Here is a 23,239-nt window from a genome sequence, read left to right on the forward strand (position 1 = left end):
CTTATACTAGAGTGAGAGACAGTGCCTGATAACATATCACATACTGGTCTGAGTTGAAAGTCCAATGAGTGGGGAGTTTTTGTTCCAAAACAGAGTACAGGCCAGAAAGTGAGCCAGAAATCAGTAATTGCACCTTTATGACCACAAAGTGAATAATTTTCTAACATTTCATTTAAACTGTAAGAAAGACGAAAAAGAACAACTTGACTTATCTGTAGACATAGAAACATAGATATCATGCATCCTTGTTTGGTATAGCAAGTCGTTGCTTTAAATGTGATTGGTTTCTTACATCAAGTTAACATAAGAATAAGAGATAAAAAATCATTATGTACTACCAAAAATAAAAACTGAAATGGGAAGACTGACTTTTATTTTCAGAACTGTTAAATTATGGAATTCATTACAATAACTCACCAAGAACAGTACGGCAGTTGGATTGTTGATTGTAAGATTTCAAGATTCAAATGTAGATAAATGTAGAGTATTGGTATTATATGTGAACACATGTAGATTAATATGTGTAGGTCCATACAGGATATGTGCCAATGTATGTAGGTTATACTGTATGTGTGTATGTATGCATGTATGTATATAATATGTGTGTCAACAATTGTGTTGTATTATTATGAATTATTGTATGCTTAAATGTTTTTAATGTGGACTCTTGGAAGATTGGCCAATGGGCTTAAAGAGATCCAAATAAAAATCAAATCAAATCAATCTTAATGGATAGTGCCATTGATTTGTCAACAGAAGGACACAGAGGATGAAGTTCGGGAGATCATCAGAAGCAATCTGCATTTACAAGGGAAGGTAGGAATACTTAAACTTAGTGATTCAGTAGTGTCAAGGTAAGTCAGTTTTCTCAGTCAGCCCTTCCGTCTATGCATGTGCTTAACATCAGCATGTACCCACCTTTATTCATTACAGCCATTCAGTACATTCCGTATAGCAGATAAAAATGACTGCATTCACTCTTTGCCAACAGACACAATTTTGACAATAAATTGACAAAATTTGTATGATTCCTGATTTCCACCAAGCAATGGTACTCTGTTAAGGCCACTTAACTGTTCAGAGAGGGAGAGGAATTAATGTTTGATATTGAAGCCTTGGAGCTGGTTCTGTCTACAAGTTAATTTTTTTGAATTCTAAAAACATAGGCATTTAATTTCCCTGTCTGGATATTAACAGTTTAATCTCATTTGAGCCTAAATAGGAATAGCTCCAACATATGGATCTCAGACAAATCTAGGATTCTGAATCAAACCCTGAGTGCTGAGAAAACTGGAATATGACAAACATTTAGTTAAAATACATCAAAATAAACCCCCACACAGTCCCCAAATTAGTAAATGTTTGATTCTTAATTTATTCAAAAGATCATACCGAGAGTATACAAGACATTTACAAGAGTTTTAGAAATAGTCTTATCTAAATCCCAAATTTTGTCTGCATGTCGCCCTTGCAGATAGACACCAATAGTCTCATGTCTTTCTTGAAAACACCACAGTACAAACCAATCTTAACTCCACCAACAACTCAGTGAACAGTCAAATTCTACCTGCTTCATCTGTATATAACTGACTAGATCCTTGCTTGTGTTGTATTAAAATCTCATGTGTACGTCGCTTTAGATAAAAGCATCTGCCTAATGGGAAATTGTAATTGTAATATAACATTAGTCTATTTACTACTGTACACTTATGAAAAAAAATGATCTGGACAACAGTTTGGATGCTTAGTTGTTTCAAGAAATACTGTAGTGTGCATCCAGCCCTACAATATACAGCCTTGTATTGGTGTCAAATTGAAATGATTTTTGCAGAGTATCTCATGCTACAAAGACCATTTCCTTCCATTCCTATCTGATCACTAGCATGTTGCCTCCTCTTCACCCTCCCTCTCTTCCGTTTGTTTTTCTCTCTATCCATGTCATCCATTGAATCATCCATTTGTTCATCTCCTCTGCATGTTTGCACGTCCACTTCCACGATTCCGCTTGTCCTACGCGCCGTCAGTACCGCGTCTTCCACTTCAAAAGACTGGTCAAGAAGCTCATCATCGTTATGAAGTGGCTGAAATCCCGCAGAAATTCAGAAATTCCCGGGTGCCACAAACGCCTTCCGCCTCTCCTCCGGAAGCGCTCGGCCACCCTGGACGCGACCCACCCGCACCGGGCCTCTCCGCGAGTCCCTCTGGCCGCTTTAAAGAAATTCTCCTCCATTGACTGTCATTATGTGAAACCGCACAGCAAAGCGCTGGCTGCCAGGCCCGCTGAGCCGCTAGCCTTGGCCAAGCTGAGCCAGCTGACAGGGCATGGCTTTGGGCATGTTCAAGGACACGGACATGGACATGGTCATGGTCATGGACCCAACATTTTTGGGACTAACACTGCATTGGTGTGTATTGAGCCACTGTGTAGCGGATAAAAACAGGATAGAACAAAATGTAGTTCATATTTCAGAACTTGCTATAGTTTTTATTTCTGTCTAGTGTCTAGTACAGTGATTCTCAACCTTTTTCATATCAATGACCCCTAATTTAGTCCACATTAGAGCCACGGACCCCGATTTGATGAGATCTGAAAATATTTTTATTGTCACATATGATTTTGGCCAGAAACTAGCTGTATTGTAGGTAGAGAGATAACAGAGAAGCTATGATCAAAACAGTCATTCTTCTACATTCTCTAATTGTGTTAACTTCTTGTAAATGAAATAATGGTGAAGTAACAATTCATCAATTTGCTGGGGACCCCCTGGAACCCCCTCAAAGACCCCTAGTTGTCCCCGGACCCCACGTTGAGAACCACTGGTCTAGTACATAGATAAATTGGTAACACTTTAATAGATGAATAGGTAAGACTTTATTTTGTTCTGTGTGTGTGTGTGTGTGTGTGTGTGTGTGTGTGTAGGCGTATGCGGATGTACAAGTGCTTATGTTCATTTATGCTGTGTCTTCCACAGCTGGAGGACCCAGCTATCCGGTGGCAGATGGCTCTGTACAGGGACCTGCCAAACCGCAGTGAGGACACCTCCGATCCAGAGAAGACCGTGGAGAGAGTCCTGGACATTGCTCACGTCCTCTTCCACCTAGACCAGGTGTGTGTCTATGTGTGTGTGTGCGTGTATGTACAAGTGCTTATGTTAATTTATGCTTGTGTGTGTGCATAGCTGTGTGTTTAAACCCGCGATGCCCAAACCTCGTCTTCTGCTGCCCTACAAACTTTAACGGAAGGTAACATTATTACCTTGTGGTATTTAAGTAACGTTAGTGGAATTAGGGAATTTAACCAATAACTGTGTCACAGTGCTTCAATGCATCACATTGAATTTAATTTAATTTAATTTAATTTAATTTAATTTAATTGAAGCAAACACACGCCATGGGCTTGTTCAGGATCTGTGCTCAATAATGTTACAGCTTGAGTATTCAATGCAGAGAGTGAAGCACGCACCCCCAGTGTTATTTTCAATTGTGTCCTTGCAAATGAGAATTGGTTCTCAATGGACGTAGCGGTAACACTTTAAAATAAGGGACACTCAGGGTTAGTTAATGCTTAATAAGCATTAACTAACCCTTAATTAACAGTTAACTAATGTGTAATTTACTAATGGTGTTCATGTTAACTAAGGCACATTAGTTAACTGTTAATTAAGGGTTAGTTAATGCTTATTAAGCATTAACTAACCCTTAACTTAGTGACCCTTATTGTAAAGTGTTACCGACGTGGCTTTTTAAATAAATGTTTACAAAAAATACACATCTTGAGTTTGCCAAACTTACAATCATTTGATAACTGGTTACAGTTGTTTTTTCAAGCTCGGGCAGCTTTTTGTAAGTTATTATCATTATTATTATTTTTTTTTTATGGTGAATGTGTTTGATTAAACAAATATCGTAGGGCCACATTTTATAATAAAACCAGTTTCATTATAAAACGTGGCCACAGGCTAAATTTATTTTTTTTTAAAAACAAATATGGAGCGTTTACAGGAAATTTACAAGAGTTTTAGTCTTATCTAAATGCAAAATTTTGTCAAACTTAAAGTTGACAGCAGTTTGCTAAATAAAAATACTGTGCAATATCATGCAAATGATTAAAACACAATAGTGAGAATAACAATTCCTGTGTTATTAATTGTTAACAATTGTTAACAATTGTGTTATTCTCACTTTTTAACTCAAGTACAGAACAAAGGGAAACCTTGGCATGCACACACAGCCATCCGCTCACCTTCCGACCATGGAAAAAATATTATTAAACCCTAAAATACAACAGGTGGATGTAACCCCTCCTTACCATATGGGGGCTTGTTCAGACATGCCCAGACATGATCCTGTCATAGATCATTGTGACATTTGTTGGTATTTACTACTGATTGTGTTTTCAGGTTGAGCATCCTCAGCGCAGTAAGAAGGCCGTCTGGCACAAACTGCTGTCCAAACAGAGGAAGAGAGCGGTGGTGGCCTGCTTCAGGATGGCACCGCTATATAACCTTCCCAGGTATATGCACTCCATGTTCACATGCACATGCAGGTTGCTAGTGTAGCTTGTGAACAGACTCATTGATTGTCCACTGTTATCTCTTCAAAACCAGGCACCGGGCCGTGAACTTGTTCCTGCAGGGCTATGAGAAGTCCTGGATTGAGGCAGAGGAACACTACTTTGAAGATAAACTCATAGAGGACCTAGCTGTAAGTTCCCTTAAATCAAATCTGAGGGTACAGAAGTTTAGGAACACACAAACTGACCATCTAAATCACGGTGAAAATTATGATCCCTTATTGATTTCAATAATTAAATTCTCTTAGGTTATAATTATATAATTAGGCTATTATTGCTTGTTCGTGAGTCGGATCCGGAGCCGCTCCAAAATGTAATGGGTTCTTCCTTGGCCCATGCTACACCCTTCCACAAAGTTTCATGAAAATCGGGCCAGTAGTTTTTCCATAATCCTTCTAACAGACAAACAGACAAACAAACAAAACAGCACCGAAAACACCAAAAACACCGAAAAAATCCTAATAATAATAAATAAATAAATGAATAAATAACGATACAAAAAAAATAGAGTATCAATATCATACAGTATATACAAGAAAACAATAGACAAGACAATAAAAACATACACTAGAATTAAAATGAGACACCAAGAAAAAATACCAAGTGAGAACAACACAGCAAATTATAAGGAGGCCTTTTCAAAAAAAAAAATGTTTTAAGATGTGATTTAAAATAAGAGATTTAGCTGAATGAGCCCTGACAGCAAATGCCCGGTCGCCTCTGGTCACCAGGAACGACCAGAAAGGCCTTGCGTGTAGACCTCAGGCTACGATCTGGCTCATAAAGAGTGAAAAGATCAGTGATGTAGTCAGTGACATCAACACAACTTTCCACCCATTTGAGAAGAATGCCATGATAATGATGATGAGAATAATTACATTTATTCTAGTGCAATAATTACATTCATACTAGTGCAATAATTACATTTATTCTAGTGCAAAAATTACTTTCATACTAGTGCAATAATTACATTTATTCTAGTACAATAAGTACACTTATTCTAGTGCAAAATTACATTGTATTTATTTTACTTATTTTAGAACCTGTGTTGTTGGCTGTGGATGTTTGTTTGCTGAGGTTGTTTTGTTTTGTTTCTGTATTGTTTCCCTTTGTCTTTTAATTGCACTGGTCAGGAGTAGCACTCCTAATTTCGTTGTATTCTGTACAATGATAGTAAAGGCTTTCTATTCTATTCTATTTCTATGATCAGCCGTATCAAATTCTGTATCAAATTCCAGCAAAATTAGCATAGCGCAGTCACCCGCTTCGGAGGCCAGCAGAAGATCAAAAGTCGGTCAATGTATAGAAATGTATCTAAATCGGATCTCTAATGCGCCTAATTTGCTCCAAACTCACATGTGTTAGTAATGGGATTTGTAAACAGTAACGCGTCTCAACAGTCAGAGAGTTAACATGAGTGCAGCACAAAGACTGGCATATTGCCCCTGTTTAACATTGGATTCCATCAGACACTGCTGTCACTGTAGGTAAGGACAAGTAATTAATCCTATCAAAATGAATTGTACTGAGTCTACTATATGTGTGGATTCAGAGCACTCCATTTTCCATGCCACATTTTATGCCGCAGCATAAAAACTATTTTAGCTGTAAAGTGGCTGGTAAAATTCTGAATTCACTTGCTATTTATTCTGTTAATTAGTTTGTTAAATGCTGTGATTATAACATCAATTTACTCAATCATTGCAATATAATAGTTATTTTTTATTGTATTTTTTTTTATCTGTGGTTGACCTTGTTTTCAGTGTCATAGCGATTTCCCATCTGTAGAACATTTTTCTTCCTAATTGATATGCAGAGCACAGGAGCTGAAAATTGCATTTCTAAATAATGTCTGATTGGATTAATAAGATTTCATTACCTGGTATTGTAGGGAAATTATTTTCTCTATAATTATAAAACGAAGGCTTCCAAAAAGTAAAATAAAACCGCCTCCCAGCAGCATAGACACAGAGAGGAAGAGAATGGGAGGGAGAGAGAATGGAGGTCTATCATCATGGTGATTGCTTGTTATCACCATCGTGTGTGTGTGTGTGTGTGTGTGTGTGTGTGTGTGTTTCAGAAACCTGGTGAAGAGGAGCCATCTGAGGAAGAGGAAGGTGTGAAACACATTGATCCGCTGCATCAACTCATTCAGCTGTTCAGTAGAACGGCCCTCACAGAGAAGTGGTGGGTTTTACTGAGATATAAGCTGGGATGTAGTGGAGGGTAAACCCGCCTAAACTATGGAAGATATGAACAGGGGGAAGGCAGCAAGGGGTCTTGACCTTTGAAGCCATAAGGGGAATGTAGTAGCCAGACCCAACACACACTAATGGAAATATAATGCTGGTTAAAATGGTAATAGTGATGCAATAGTTAAGCAATATCACACGAGAGGGAGTGCTGTTGTACTGTATATCAGCAGCTGTTGTACTGTACTATGTCAGCACTGTGATCTGGCTGTGATGAATTTCATTTGCCAGCTGAAGATTTCTTCCTGTGTGTCATTTCTGTTGCAGTAAACTGGATGAGGATAATCTCTACATGGCCTATGCTGACATCATGGCTAAGGTACCAGCTACACCAGTTACAGAATCTTTTTCATTACACAGAAGTAATGTGAATTAACAGGCTTATTACAGGATGATAATGACATTTAGGGGCCCAAGCACGCAGGTGCTGCAGCCCTATTATATTTGTTAGGATTCTTCTGCTTCTTTTTCTGCCTTTCTGTGCCTCGGAGACCGTAAGTCCTAGAAGAATCAAATTTGGTGGATAGGTTTCAAGTCTCCTCCACTATTCAGGCAAAGAAAATGTACACCTATCAACTAGATGGTAGCGCTATAATAAGCAACTTTGTGTTTTGGCCAGTAACTCCTAAAGCATCTTGAAGATGGAAATGTTAAATCAAGCTTATATTCTCACTGTCAAATCATTTGCCCAATGGGCTCGGACCCTGCTAATGGCTGCTTGCAGCTATAATTACTATTATTATTATTAGTAGCAGTAATAGTAGTAGCGGTAGTTGTAGTACTAATTAACTCAAACTTTCTTCCCCTTGTAACATCTTATCCATCGTCCTCTCTGTCTCCCTCTCTTTTTCATCACTCCCTCTTTCCTCCATCAGAGTTGCCATGATGAAGAGGATGAAGACGGAGAGGAAGTGAAGAGTTTTGAAGTAGGTGAATGATCTGTCTGTCTGTCTGTCTGTCTGTCTCTCTATCTAAAAAACCCAATGAGACTGCATGGCTAGTCTCTCCCACCGATGACAATAATGAGAATATTTAGATTTGTAGGACAACAGACTCCTTATCACACTACAGTCTGTATCACATTGTAGCAAAGCATTGAATAAGACACATATGTAATATGCACTTTCTCTCCAATGTTGTTTTTAACCTAAACGAACAAAGAGCAAATGTAGGAGCGGCCATCTTTCTATATTTCCAGTCTCTTCCATCCACCTCCTTTTGTGTTTCTTCTTCATGGCTCTGATGGGAAGCCGGAAGCAGCAAGGCTGGTGCTGTGGCGCCCCCTGTTGCTGGCTGGCAGAGTTGTGTTTTTGTCAGTCACTGTTGCTGCTATTGCGTGTTCCCTGCTGTAGCTGTAGTGGTTAAGTAGGATTGCTGGGAGTGACATACTATTGTAGATGTGACTGACTGCCCAAAAAGATATAATACTGGCCATGGGGTAAGATGCACAAGAGGATAATCATGGCCAATCAAAATTGCAAGTCGTCAAGTCTTAAAGCAATATTCCACTTAGTTTTAACATGGGGGTTACCGTATTTCCTCTAATAGTGGCCAGTAGTCAATTAAAAGCCGGGTCTCCGATAATGGTCGGGGCCGTGGTCGACACAAACAAATAAAGGCCGGCCCCAAATACAGGCCGGGGAAAAAAACAAAGGAAAAAACGGTGGATACCGGTTAACTCCTGGTGCCTGTTATATAATGTAACTGTAGTTTGTAGTAACGTACAAGTGCCACAAGATGGCAGTATGCCACAAGACAGCTCGGCCGGCGGAAGTCTCTGGAGCATGTCGTCGTCGATTACCGTAATTATCGGTAATGCATCGCAGTAACAAAAAAACGGCTACCTAACGAACCCCAACAGAAGCAGATCAGAAAACAAGGAGGCTTCGTACTAAAATATCAGCAAATATACTTATCAAACAGAGGGAATTAGAAATAAAGGCCTGTCTCTAATATAAGCCTGCTTCCAATAAAGGCCTGGTACCCTCTGCAGTTGAGGTAAATAAAGGCCCGGGCCAATATTAGAGGAAATTAGGTATTTGGCACTTGACCACCATGAAAACCAGAATATAAACTACTCAACAAGATCAGATGCAGACAACAAAGCAGTCCTGGGTCCTTGATCATTTTGCATTTCTATTCTTGGTTTACACTGAAATTAGCATTTAAAAATATAAGTAGAAGATCTGGTCTCCCAAACAGGAACTGCACAAGTACACAAGTGATCTCACTGCTGATGTTTTGGCCTCCATTTCTGTGTTGACTTTGTGTTCTCCTGCGTCTTTCTCCAAGACTCCGGCTCAACCAATAGCAGTTTCATGTGTTCTTCACAGACCTGGATCAAATAATAGCCCCGATATGTTTGATAGCCTAGTTAGGGTCAGGAAGGCTTTCGCCACATACGAGTGCCAGAAAATTTTGACAATCACAGGAAAGTATTTGAAAGGCAATTCAGTATACTTTTCTGTGATCAATAACTTACCAGACATTATTTGAATTGTCCTAATGTGGTAAACCCCACTTACCTGGTACACAGGTCAAAACGCACAAAAAAATGCTAATTGACCCAGAGCTGCTTATCCCTGCATACAGTCACTTATGAATGTATTCAAACGACTTACACACTAAAGTCACTGACTTATACATATTTAATGATGTTTTAGGTTATCTTTAATTGGAATATAATTCAGACTTCTAGTTCTCTCATTGTAGAGACCTTGTAACTTGTGCAAATTATATCTGTATCAAACCAGAAGCTCAATTTTCTGATACATTTGACGATCTTCATTCAGTTACTGAATGGATACTGATGAACTTACGCGATAATCCCTTTTTTCTTTCATGATAAAATTGTAACCCTATGAGAGCATGGTGGTCGTAGCTATAGATCGTTCACTACTGCCTGTCACACCTGTGTCCTGTTCACAATAAACAGGAGAAGGAGATGGAGAAACAGAAACTGTTGTACCAGCAGGCTCGACTGCACGACCGCGGGGCTGCTGAGATGGTGCTGCAAACCATCAGCGCTAGCAAAGGTAGGTTTAAGTTTCTCATCAATATATCCTTATTTTAATTTAGGTCTTCCTCAATGAGTTCTTGTGATTTTTTTTTTTTGTCCTCCATGACGCATTTGACGTAATATCTAATGGCTGAAGTACGAATGTAAGGAATGCTGAGGACAGAGAACAGTTTGTGGCAGAGCTGAATTGCACCTGACCTTTAAGGCCTGTCCCTTTATGGATCTCAGGAAGAGTTTTCACTAAACTTTATGCTCAGTTTTCAAGATATCATTATCTATGGAGAATTGTCCCTTGCCCCGTGAAGCCCTATTCGGCTCTGTGGTGGATAAATGGCTAATGACCAGTTGTTTTGTGTGTGTGGTTCCCTCCTCCAGGTGAGATGGGTCCCATGGTGGCCTCTACTCTTAAGCTGGGCATAGCCGTCCTCAATGGGGGAAACTCCACTGTACAACAGGTATTACTGTCATCTTTTACATCGCTTCTGAAAACACACTTTTACACACAGGCTTCGGTATAATTTGTTTTACCTATTTTACTATCATTGTATTTACTTGTTTAACTCTTCAGTAACAGTGATTTTAATTAGTCTGCCATTATATTCTGTTTTGAAAATATCCAATGGTCTTTCTTTCTTCTGACAAAAACTTCCTTCCCATGACTGTAACATGGGGCCAATCTTCCTGATGGTGGCGCTATAACAACCGTCCAAAAACTGATTAAAAATCAGCCATATGTGCTACAGGTGTGCAATTTTCTGAGGATGCAGGCCCATGTGACAAGAATGTTTTATGGACTGCAAGTTAATCGCTCTGGTTTTTTTGTTGTTTTTTTTCCAAAACTAATTAAGTCAAACTCCTCCCACTCAACTTTAAAAGTTATGTAAGGTTTTAAAAATTGTCGAAATTGAGCCCACAGTGACTATAATTGTCTTACTGTAAATACTGTGATGTACACAGTAATTTCAACTATTGGACCAATCTCAATGAAAAATATAGCTGTAGGTGGCCATGAAGGTGGTTCGTGCAAATACATCCCTTAATATATCTGCCGAGTTTTGTGATAATTGGACCAAGGGGCATGCAGTTATGGCCATTTTTGTGTAAAAGGAATAGTTCACCCAAAAATGAAAATTCAGACATTATCTACTCACTTGCATGCCATATGAAACACAGGTGAAGTTTGTTAGTCCATGTAACACACAGGGAGGTTGCCAGCACAACTCCATAGCAGCCTTCTCCAAAACAACTGAAGTCAGTGGGGACCTGTTCTTCAGAGTTCCAAAAAGAACAAAAAAGAACCATAAAATTACTCCATACAGTTTGTGCAGCATAATCCAAGTCTTCTGAAGCCAAACGATCACACAGTGAGTGCAAAAGACCTGCATTTACACCATTATTTAGTGCAAGTCTTCACTACAGCCATTGTTTTTGAAAAACAGTCACGTGCACGCACCCAGACCACGCTAACCGCTTACTTTTAAACAAATAAGAAATTATCCGATGACTTCGATATAGAAGAGGAACAACAGTTCTTTGCCCAGCCTTTTTTATTTGAATCAGAATACACAGACAAGGAACTCAGACAGATGGACGAAGCAGCAGCAATAGCGGCTTGATCAGATCAAACCACTGGCCCTGTCCAGACATCAGTAGTACTACTAGAATCTGGTGATGTAGTTTTTTACCTGAGTGATTCAGTGATTTCAATCTCTTTCCCGATCACCTGTATTTGTGATTATTACAAAGCCCGCGTCCCCACGGGAGTAGCCTACTGATACCAAGTGAAACGCTGATAGTTTTTCAGTAAACTCCCACATCCTCTGTCAATTGCAGAACCATTTGGATGTATGTGATTTATGAATTTCAAAAAGCTTACCTTTACCATATCCGTGGACTGTCTCTGGAAAACAGGGCTGTCTGGTCACTCCGTTCTTTGTAGAGAGGCACTTTCAGCAGAGCTATTTCAGTTTCTGTGACGCAGACCATGTGCAGGAGTGTAAACACGGAAGTCGGGGAGATTCACATAACACGCAAGGTCTGGGTGCGTACACACAACCGTTTTTCAAAAAACAACGTCGTAGTGAAGATTTGCGCTAAATAATGGTGTAAATACAGGTCTTTTCCGCTCACAATCACTTGGCTTCAGAAGAGTTGGATTATGCTGCACGAGCTGTATGGAGTAATTTAATAGTTACTTTTTGTTCTTTTTTATTCTTTTTGGAACTCTAAAGAACCGGTCCCCACGGACTTCAGTTGTTTTGGAGAACGCTGCTACGGAGTTGTGCTGGAAACCTCTCTGTGTGTTATATGGACTGACAAACTTCACCGTGTTTCAACTGGCATGAGGGTGAGTAGATAATGACAGAACTAAAAACAATTAAAAATGGCTCAAAAGTTTTCCAGGTGGACTTTAGGGGTCCTTGAGGCAAAGTTTTGTGGAAATTGGACAAACTGTGTAGACGTTATGACAATTCAAAATTGGAAATGTTGACCTTTAATTATAGTTTAAGCCCTACATGCTTGAACACCTAATAATAATAAACCAGTACAAAATCAATAGGGTTTCAGCCCTATGAGCTTAAAAACCTGATAATGAAAAAAAACCCCAAATAATAATAATAAACCAGCACAAAAATAATACAGTTTCAGCCCTACGGGCTTTAACCCCTGATAATGAAAAAAAAAAAAAATAATACTAATAAACCAGCACAACAATAAGGTGAAACTTTATTGTTTCTCCATTAAAATGTACATCTTTGTGAGAAACTGATAATTGACAATTAACTAGATAATTGACAGTCTAGTTAAAAAATTAACAATTGCCTGTTGTTTAAAATTCAAGAATTGTTACTTAAGCTGAATATAAAGGATTAATAGATATTAAAAATGGATTTTGTACAAAATTTGTTTCTATGTTGTTATTGGATAAAGTCACTTGGTTCCTGGAGAAAGTTCATTAGGGATCCTTGGGTGTGTTCAGCCTCAAGGAGAATGTTCTGCACCTTACAGCGAATCAGTGCTCGTTGATAGCTTGAGAGCTTGTCCATCCTCATCGCCACAGATTTGGCCCACAGCTCAGATTCAGTTGGTGTTACATTTTTTTTTTGCATTTCTGAGATGGTTTATGCTGTACTCTTGATGAGGTGCATGAGTGTGTCCTCTCCACACTCTTCTTCCCATCTTGGGATTCTGAGATTGAACAGACAGGGCTAGGTGGTTGAGTTGCCTGCTCAGCCTCTTCATCACAGCCTTCAGCTGTTGGGGTGGATGGCACTTACACTGGTGAAGGCATCACTATTCAAGCAGGAGTTCAGTGAAGCAAACACATATACTGTACATCAACTTGAAGATTAGGTAGGAGGGATGCCAGTCTGGGAGCCAGCACGCCCAGTGGCATAACCTGGTCAGCACCACAGACAGCACTCCTCTGATCTCCTCATTGTATACCAATTCAAATAGTTAAAAAAAAAACATATTCCAGTTGATGCATGGCTCACCTATAACTGACATAAACCACAGAAAACACCAAAGAAAAACACCTCTAACAAACTGAAGTCTGGCTGTCGCTGCTCTGCTGCATCCATGCTGTAAACCAGTGGTGGTAGTTACGCCAGTGAGCATACCCACAGTGTTTTGGACAAGAACACATTGATCTATTTGAATACAAAAAAACAGTGACATAAAGGAGTAGATACTCACCTGCCAATTTTGGTTTGTGGGGCCAGGAATGGCATAAGGTCAAAATATGACCACTTCACTAAAATAGCCTACTATAACATGTTATAATGTAACAGCTTTTCCAATTTTCTTTTCCCCTCTTTTTTTTTAAAGTAGAAGTTTCGATCACCCTAGTTTCTTTATTCAGGTCTAGATAAATAGCATAGATTGTCTAGTCAGTGTATGTTTTAGTCTACAGTATATTCTGTGTTGTCTAATAGGCTTTTACTAAGACAAGAAAGGAACGGGAGTAGCTGTGTGCCCATGCAGCCATCTAGTAGTGTTTTTCTGCACTTGTCAATTTTACATGATTTGGGAAGGGGGTGTGTTCTGTGACAGTAATTAATTCACTTGAAATTTGAAAAGTTGGTCAGAAACATAATTTTAAATAGATCTCCCAATCTAAATGTTCATATGTTGAGATTTGAACAATATACAGTAATTTTGTCTAAATAAATCTATATAATTTGACATTTTCAGTGTACTGTGCGTAAACTGTACATAATACTTTGCATTTTCTCTTTCGCTCAATGCATTCTGAACGACTCCAAATGCTTCTCAATCAGCTATAACTAGCCACATACTCTATACAACTATAGAGTATATTCATTCCTGGGTGAAATCAAAGACCCATGTTAACATCATGGAAATATGCTTATCAAAGGAAATATGCAACACCTCAATCTCACAAAGAAGATGTCTTACATGACAAACAGATTATTAGTCAATACTTGGTATGTCAACATCCATCTAACACTTCATCTGTGTGTTGAAGGAAAATTGCTCTGCATAACTGTAACTCCATATGCTCCACACATTTACCAGTAGCAACCACGTCATTCCAATGTCTTGTCCTTATGCAGTGAACCCTGGCGCATTGACTGCAGAAGGTCAAATTTATGACACGTAACTATATTCTGATAATGACTGAAAACATATTTGCTTCAAATCTAACTTGTCTAATGTGAGTCATTCATGGCCATTCCATTGGCTTCTGTTGCCTTTCTCTGCCTCTGACAGAAAATGCTGGATTATCTGAAAGACAAAAAGGATGTGGGATTTTTTCAGAGTCTGGCTGGCCTGATGCAGTCATGCAGGTAACGCTAAAATTCTTTCAGATTGCATCTATCTAGTGCGGTGGTTCTCAACGTGGGGTCCGGGGACCACCAGGGGTCCTTGAGGGGGTTCCAGGGGGTCCCCAGCAAATGTATGAATTGTTAAACTTCGCCATTATTTCATTTACAAGAAGTTAACACAATTAGAGAATGTAGAAGAATGACTGTTTTGATCATAGTTTGACTGTTATCCCTCTACCTGCAATACAGACAGTCATGGAATTCTGAACAAATCATATCTAACAATAAAAATATTCTCAGATTTGGGTCAGAGAGACAAAATCTCATCAAATGGGGGTCTGTGGTCCTAATGTGGACTAAATTAGGGTCCTTGATATGAAAAAGGTTGAGAATCACTGATCTAGTGGATCTAGTTGAATAGTCAAAACATGTATTTTTTGCTGCTTTGGTATTGTTTATCATAACATGACATAATTTTGATGAGTTAACATAGCTAGCTCGCAAGTGCTACATAGGTAAAAAAAAACAAAAAAAAACAGCACTTGGTTCTATAGAAAATGAAAGAACTTTCGCTGTCTTGTTGACCATGCTGCTGGCAGGAATTTGGGAGTCAGGACTGGTGGGAGAGGGTGGTTATGCCTGAATTTACAGATGTAGAATGGAAAGAAAGCATCCCACTGGATATGCACTTATGCCACTTACCATGAGAGTCACACTTGTGTTATGTAAGTTAGGGAGCAGACAGCAAAAAACAAAAGTGAGAGGAGTAAGATGTCTCCATGCCACTGAAACCTGTTTAATATGGGACTAAGCCAGACATGTTAAGCAGGTTTCTCATAATTGAAGTATGAGCTTAACCAGGCTATTGTAAGGGTTAAGAGATAGTGTGTGCTTTATTGTATTGGTTTCTTTTTTCAATTATTTAACTGGGTGTTCCATGGAACTTCAAGAACTGCCTAAGAGTGAATAGACCCTCAGTTATCTCAATTATGGGGGATGGTGGACAGACAGTGCTCAGCTGCTCATCCCCTCGTTACTGGCTAAGGTTGTATAGGGAAGAGGGTCAGTGATGGAAAAGCAACATACCAAGGATGTATTGTGATATATTTGCCTCTGTTTCAGTGTTCTGGATCTGAATGCATTTGAGAGGCAGAACAAAGCAGAAGGACTGGGCATGGTGACAGAGGAGGGATCAGGTAGGCTTCACTAAGTTTAAAATATAATACACCTTACATTTAACTCTGCTTTAACCTCAACCTGTCTTTTTCCTTGAGCTGGATTTCGAAGTAGTTGCTCCGGACCGCCACACCCTTCCAGTCCCATTGTAAGTCAATGGGACTGTCACAATTAAGGCTGGGTATTGGCAAGGACCTCACGATACGATATGTATCACGATACATAGGTCACGATACGATTGTATCACGATACATGGGTCATGATACGATACGTATCACGATACATGGGTCACGATACAATTGTGTCACGATACGATTGTATCACGATACGATTGTATCACGATACATGGGTCATGATACGATATGTATCAGGATACATGGGTCACAATACGATATGTATCAGGATACATGGGTCACGATACGTTTGTATCACGATACATGAGTCACAATACGATTGTATCACGATACATGGGTCATGATACGATTGTATCACAATACATGGGTCATGATACGATACGTATCACGATACATGGGTCACGATACGATTGCATCACGATACATGGGTCACGATACGACACATATTGCGATACATGGGTCACGATACGGTTGTATCACGATACATGGGTCACAATACGATTGTATCACGATACATGGGTCACGATATACATATTGCGATACATTGCAATACTCTACATAATTTACTGAAAATTTAAAAATAGAGCTGAAAATACAACTTGCTGTGTACCACCTGGGTAGTCTAATATGTACATCACATTATATTGATAACTCAGCGGACAAATTGAGTCAAAACTATTTAATTCAAAGGGATTTGAGGGAAATTTAAGGACATTTTAAATCCGTTTAAAACATGAATAGTTTTTTTTAATGTATCGATACAAGGGGCTGGAAAATCGATACAGTATCATGGAAAAAAATATTGCAATACTCAGCTGTATCAATCTTGTTGCACAGCCCTAGTCACAATGTGATGAAAAAGATTCTGTACTTGCACTTTTATTGACGTAAAAATGGTGCGTTAACATTTATTTATGAAACCAGTGGATGCTACTATATGAAACCACTGTTTGGACAAAGAATGCTAACAATGCCAAAAAGCAGTTTCTAAGGTAACTGAAGGATACATTTAGAAACTTTTTTCTGATAAGGTCAATAGATTCTGGTGAAGGAAAAAAAACTGATTATAATTCAAAATGTCAAGGTATCCTGTAAAATGATTTCAAGCACTTATGTCTATAACTGACCCAGTTCTGCTCTTGACAAACCTGTCAATGCATCACCAAAGAACTCCTAATAAATATTTGACCATAGAAATGATTGTGACATTACAGTTATGCTAGTAGAAATACTATACACTTTGATGTCATATGTAAATCTTATGCAGTTATTCCTGATACTTGAAAGTTCTTGTTAGCCTTGTCAAATCATCATTCTTTATCTTGCTTTGTCCTATTTATTTTGTCATCACTTTGGTTGAGCGTTTTGTTGAGTTTGACTAATGGTAATGCAGTAGTGCCTGTTTTTCTGTTGTCCACATGCATTATCATGTATAATTTCCTGATGTACAAGTTTCTGTGCTTATGATTTGCCTATTACCCCTCTATATGTATACAAGTGTCACAAATGTTCACAATCATTCTTTAGCTTCGATACTGATACTTTTTAAAAAATCAAATTAACTGCCTTTATGTGGATAATCTGTAACAGTGTAAGAAAAATGTCTTTTGTTTTTCTTGACAACATTTTCTGAAAGGGTACATTGACAAAAAAGGTTTTCCATACAAGTTCCATGCAAGTTCTTTATGTTATGTTATTTTTTTATGAAGGGCAAATTGTTCTAAATACAAAACATGATTGGCCTATTGAGTTTTACTGTGTGTATTTTCCTGGCAATAATGATATTTCAATTTAATTTTTTTCCCCATGCTATTTCTTCTATTAAGTAATGTATCAAAAACGCATACTTTATTTTCAGAATTTCTTCTGGGTTAAAATTTCACAGTCTTATTGAATAAGAATTACATGGTATAAAAAAAATGGTGTCAAACTTTGTTTGATTGTACATTTCCATTTCATTTATGTGATGAACCAATCAACTTTTTTGTCATAATACCCTTTTATAAACTTTGTTCAGTGTGCAGGGTCTGCTATTAAACTGCAAACAACTCAATTTTGAATTTTTAAAAACTCCTTTTCCTCTATGTAATCTATTTGATCTCTGGCTTTTTCTTTCTTTCTATCTTTCTTTCTTTCCCCCTTTCTTTTTTCTGTTCCTTTTCTCTTGTTTTGTTTACTGTACTGTCTGCCCCTCCTCAGTCATCACTCATGAGCGTGGTAATTATGCCTTCTGCCATTTTCTTGTCTGTTAGTTGGTCGTCCTCTCTCTCTTGCTTTGGTTGGTTGGTTAGTTCTTGTGTCAGTTCTGTCCAGGTCCTGAGTCTAAACCTTTGAACCTTGGCCTTTACCTACTATGTATTTGTAGCTGCTTTGCTGCTTTACCTTACATTCCCTCACTGTTGTATTTTTTTTGCTGTAGCACAATGCTAACTTGTTCTCTAGTTGGTTTTGTGGTTTGTCCTTTTTATACCGTGTTGCTAATGTAGAATCCAAGCCCTCCTTTCAATTTTGTGTTAAAACGTGTCATGTACACAATCAACAATCTAATATATATTGGTTTCAAAAATACCAAGGCTGAAAGACTTACGGACTGAAAAGATCAACATAGCTCATAAGTGGTAGAACTGTAGCTGTTGCCATCTAACACAAAAGTCATTTTGCCTCCCTCTCAGGATTTGTACAGTATCTGGCACATTCTAGATGTATCTAGTATTTGTACGATTTAGCTGGTCTGAAGTGGTGGTCTCTTACCTTCACACATCCCTCCCCCTGGCCCCGGTCATCTAGTAACTTACAGTGGGCTGGTTGTGCTGTCTCAGTGATGGAGATGGTTATTGTGTTGGTGGTTGTCTGTTGTGTAGTGTACAATCCCCTCTCTGTGTGTTCTCGGCCTCTCTTTCTGTCTCTCTTTTTCTGACACACTCTCTTAGGGCTGCAACAAATATTCCAAAAATTTGAAAAAAAAAAAATTCAATCGAAGAATGATTCCCATTTTCAAATGATCTTTATATTCTGATCGGCCACGGTCATGCCTATAGGCAATGCACAGTTAACCATTAATGAAACATATCCCATTGTGTTTCTGGCTTAAATTTTACAGAAATAATTGGGTACAACATACAAGCTTCTACCATTACCTCTCTGTTTAGCAAGCTCTTCAATCCGAAATTCAGAACAAACTTATTGGTAACACTTTACAATAAGGGTCACTAAGTTAAGGATTAGTTAATGCTTAATAAGGGTTAATAAGGGTTAGTTAATGCTTAATAAGGGTTAATAAGGTTAGTTAATGCTTAATAAGGGTTAGTTAATGCTTAATAAGCATTAACTAACCCTTAATTAACAGTTAACTAATGTGTAATTTACTAATGGTGTTTATGTTAACTAAGGTATTAATTTATACATGATTTAATAGTTTCTAAAGATGACTATTAAATAATGTATAAATTAATACCTTAGTTAACATGAACACCATTAGTAAATGATTACCAGACACAGTAGTCAACTGTTAATTAAGGGTTAGTTAATGCTTATTAAGCATTAACTAACCCTTAACTTAGTGACCCTTATTGTAAAGTGTTACCAACTTATTAAATAGGCACTGAACAGTTAAACAGAATGAATATTCATTTCCGTTGCTCGGCATTGATTTGATCTGGATGGCAGTGGATGCACAGAATTGCGGCATATCCTCCCCAAAGAAGGACACATTCTATGCTGCCTTCAAAACCAGCTGAAGAAGGCACCTCAGGCAGCGTTTAATGAAAACAAGCCTCCCTGCCTCCGAATCCATCTTTTTTCCATTTGAGACAAAGCCTGAGTCTCTCCTTCTTCTTCCTCTTCTTCTTCTCCTTTTTTGGTGACAACAAGTGTGTCAAAAATAAGAACAAATGCAATCCGATCCACACATGTAATTAGATCCACAAGTGCAGATTAAAAAATGTAAACATTTGTTTAGGCTCTGGAAATCTGTTGGTGCTGGTTGGTTTACAGAATACAATTAACAAATCATTTATTGGTAGATGGTGAAATATATTTGTCCCTTTTTTGTTGCATTCAACAATCTTAATATATTTGTGGATTGTAGTATGCATTTGAGTCTTTACATTTACATCTCTGTTTATTTTATCATTATTGATACTAATTTCCTCCCATACAAAGACAACTGGCATCTGCACAACTCAACTCAAGTGCAGATCACGTCAGTATACTGACATTCCTTCGGTGTAATGCGATGATCCTGTAATGGTTACAAAAGAACATTCTTAAAACACAATGGCACAGTAGTGTAGTGGAATTACCAAATATAGTTAAATTCATTCAAGATATATGTCTTATTTTTTTTATTTTTTTGCCTTTATTTGATACATGAGTAGAGAGCTTGACATGTCTACTTTTTAATGTATTTATTTGTTTTACATTTTAAAAGGTAACACTTTATAATAAGGTTACATTAATTAAGGGTTACTTAATGCTTAATAAGCATTAACTAACCCTTAATTAACAGTTAACTAATGTGTCTAGTAATCATTTACTAATATACATTATTTAATAGTCATCTTTATAAACTATTGAATAATGTATAAATTAATACCTTAGTTAACATGAACACCATTAGTTAATTACACATTAGTTAACTGTTAATTAAGGGTTCATTAATGCTTATTAAGCATTAACTAACCCTTAATTAGTGTACCCTTATTGTAAAGTGTTACCTTTTAAAAAGCTTAATACTGTAGTTGACAGATTTCTTTGGTGGAATTTTTGTGCATTGATCCAAACAAAGGTGACATTTTGATTTTCTAATAAATTTATCTACACTAAAATGTTGAAAAAAGTGTATGCGTGATCATAGATTTCTCAAATATTCAATAGATTCGAAAATAAAAATAACCAATTGTTGCAGCCCTACTTGACACTCATCTCTCATCTTTTCTTGCTTGGTCTTTCTCTCCTTCACTTTCCCCCCTCTGTAAGTGATGCATTTTGGACTTTGCAGTGGCTTTTTTGTCTGTGCTGCTCTGCAAGTGGAGGAGGGTGAACTCAGATCTCTTCCTCCCTCCTTCCTTTCTTCTTCCTCCTCCCGTTGACTGGCCGAACTGTGGACTCTGTGTTTTGTAGTCGGTGTCTTGTCCTTCTGATCCTCCATGACTGTTCTGCTTCCTTTTCATGTGAAAAAAGCTCTTGATTTGATCAGTTCTCCCCTTTTCGACGCCTTTGTGTTGTGACTTTTTATTTTCAATTCAGTATTGTGTTTTCCATTCATGATTTGGTTGTAGTTTCTCATACATTATATGTAGTAGTGAAAAGTAACAGTTTTTTGATAGACCAGAGAAGGTTTTATGTGCTGAGATATTGAAAATATAACGTTAAAATGCTCTCAATATTTTGTGTCAATTGTGAAGATATTGATTCTTTTCATCTGGGTTATCACCATGTTGGGAATAAGCTTGAAAGTGCTTTTAAACTATTATTAAATAGTACGTTCAGCATCTACTCTCACAAATTCAGAAACATTCCAAAACACTACATATCTGTTTTGGGAAGAAATGCTGCCTTAAAGTTCATTACTCATTATTTCAAAAATGAAAGCTACTATTGTGGCATCAAAGGTTGTAGTCGGATAATACCTCCAAAAAATATTCGATGCCGAGTTTCATTTCATGCAAACAAAGCAACAGTCATTTTGTCAGAACAAGTGTTAAATTTACATAATGTTTGATGTCTTATTTTGGAATGAAGCTCTTCAAATTTACCCACTGCAAATTGTCAGTGGGCTGTGCTTATATCATGTGAGTTGTGCAAGTTGCATACTTATAACATTTTCTGTGTAAAAAAAAATGGCACTTTCAGTCTTGTTTTAGACCTGCAGATTTCTCTCTCCAACAGCCCAGTCCAGTGTACTGTCCTATTTTATGGTTGCATTATTGTAGTAAGTTGTTTAGTTTCTCTGACCCTCTTACTCCATGCTGTCCTGTGTTTTGTTAACCATCACGGTTAAAAGCAGCATTTTAGCACAGTCAAAGCAGCTCTCCTGAACCGAACCAAACATTTTTTTTACCAAAATCGATAGAAGCAGCCGACAAATGTTCCTTAAAAACAATACAGAACATGTTTGAAAAAAAAGTCTGAAAAGAGCCCAAGTGAAGTCCTGACTGTAAAATGCTGCAGTTTAAAGACCGACTCACTTCAGTCCACAACCATGTCTCTCATCCATGTGCGGTAGCTGCCCACTGGTCATCCAAGTGTGTGTGTGTGTGTGTGCGTGCGTGCGTGTTTGTGTGTGCGTGTGATAAGAATAGTGCATTAGGACCACATTTCATAGACTGAAAGAAAACAATGGCGATTGACTCACATTAGTGCTGTCTATTTTTAATACTTCTTCACTCTCTTCATCTTTCTCTGTCTATCCTTTTTTTCTGTTGTTTGTGCATTTTTTTCTTTTCTATGTATTCTTTTTTTGTCTGTTTGTACGTGTCTTTTTGTTTCTTTGGATGTTTGTGCGCATTCATGTGTGTTTGCACATGCCTGTGTGTGTGTATGTGCGTGTTTGTGCATACGTGTGTGCCTGTGCAAATGTATGTGTGTCTGTTTGCATGCGTATGTGTGTGTGTGTGTGTGTGTGTGTGTGTGTCTTCCCTCTGGCCAGGTGAGAAGGTGATGCAGGATGATGAGTTCACCTGTGACCTCTTCCGCTTCCTGCAGCTCCTCTGTGAAGGACATAACTCAGGTGCGTGGGCACATTCTCAATTACTTATAGATACAATCTGGAATTAGCTTGAGCATCGGAATTCGGAGTAAAGAGGGCTTTCAGGTGATGTAACACACCCGCTGGCAGCCATATTGGAGGTCCTCAGGCAGGGGCGGACTGGCCATCTGGAGTAGCAGGAGCTTTCCTGGTTGGCCAGTAGACCTCTGGGCCAGAGGTGAGTCCAGCAATACCCATACAAATTAAGACGTCCCATCCTATTTGGATGTAGACTGACAGGCTGGGTTGGTAACACTTTACAATAAGGGTCACTAAGTTAAGGGTTAGTTAATGCTTAATAAGGGTTAGTTAATGCTTATTAATGAGTAATAAGTTCACACAAAATGAGTTCACACAAAATAATGAAAGTGAGGGTATGAACAAGGCACACAGTCTATTGTGTTTGCAAGATAGACACAATACCATCTCATGCTCTCAATATAGTAAATTGTGGGTTGGAAATGGTATTTTTTGTCTTGCAGCCATTGCCGGGCTCTGTAAAATACAGCATTAAAACATTATAAATGTAAACAAAAAAAACTAA

General features: G+C 38.1%; 1 protein-coding gene across 1 annotated transcript in view; it reads left to right on the forward strand.

The window, feature by feature from the left end:
• Nucleotides 1–23,239, forward strand: part of LOC139666168 (ryanodine receptor 2-like) — a 167,658-nt gene that overhangs the window by 90,938 nt on the left and 53,481 nt on the right. The window contains exons 55-67 of the mRNA XM_071545293.1: nucleotides 757–816; nucleotides 2,973–3,107; nucleotides 4,401–4,513; nucleotides 4,608–4,704; nucleotides 6,654–6,760; nucleotides 7,093–7,144; nucleotides 7,701–7,751; nucleotides 9,761–9,860; nucleotides 10,220–10,299; nucleotides 14,582–14,658; nucleotides 15,760–15,833; nucleotides 18,147–18,164; nucleotides 22,597–22,677. Coding sequence (XP_071401394.1) covers nucleotides 757–816; nucleotides 2,973–3,107; nucleotides 4,401–4,513; nucleotides 4,608–4,704; nucleotides 6,654–6,760; nucleotides 7,093–7,144; nucleotides 7,701–7,751; nucleotides 9,761–9,860; nucleotides 10,220–10,299; nucleotides 14,582–14,658; nucleotides 15,760–15,833; nucleotides 18,147–18,164; nucleotides 22,597–22,677 — 1,045 coding nt within the window. The remainder of the gene's footprint in view (nucleotides 1–756; nucleotides 817–2,972; nucleotides 3,108–4,400; nucleotides 4,514–4,607; nucleotides 4,705–6,653; nucleotides 6,761–7,092; nucleotides 7,145–7,700; nucleotides 7,752–9,760; nucleotides 9,861–10,219; nucleotides 10,300–14,581; nucleotides 14,659–15,759; nucleotides 15,834–18,146; nucleotides 18,165–22,596; nucleotides 22,678–23,239) is intronic.

This window comes from Centroberyx affinis, unplaced genomic scaffold (genome assembly GCF_046629955.1).
Source record: "Centroberyx affinis isolate AG114_WGS23_722 - 3 ecotype Tasmania unplaced genomic scaffold, CSIRO-AGI_Caff_v1 ptg004848l_1, whole genome shotgun sequence".
NCBI classification, from domain to species: Eukaryota; Metazoa; Chordata; class Actinopteri; order Beryciformes; family Berycidae; genus Centroberyx; species Centroberyx affinis.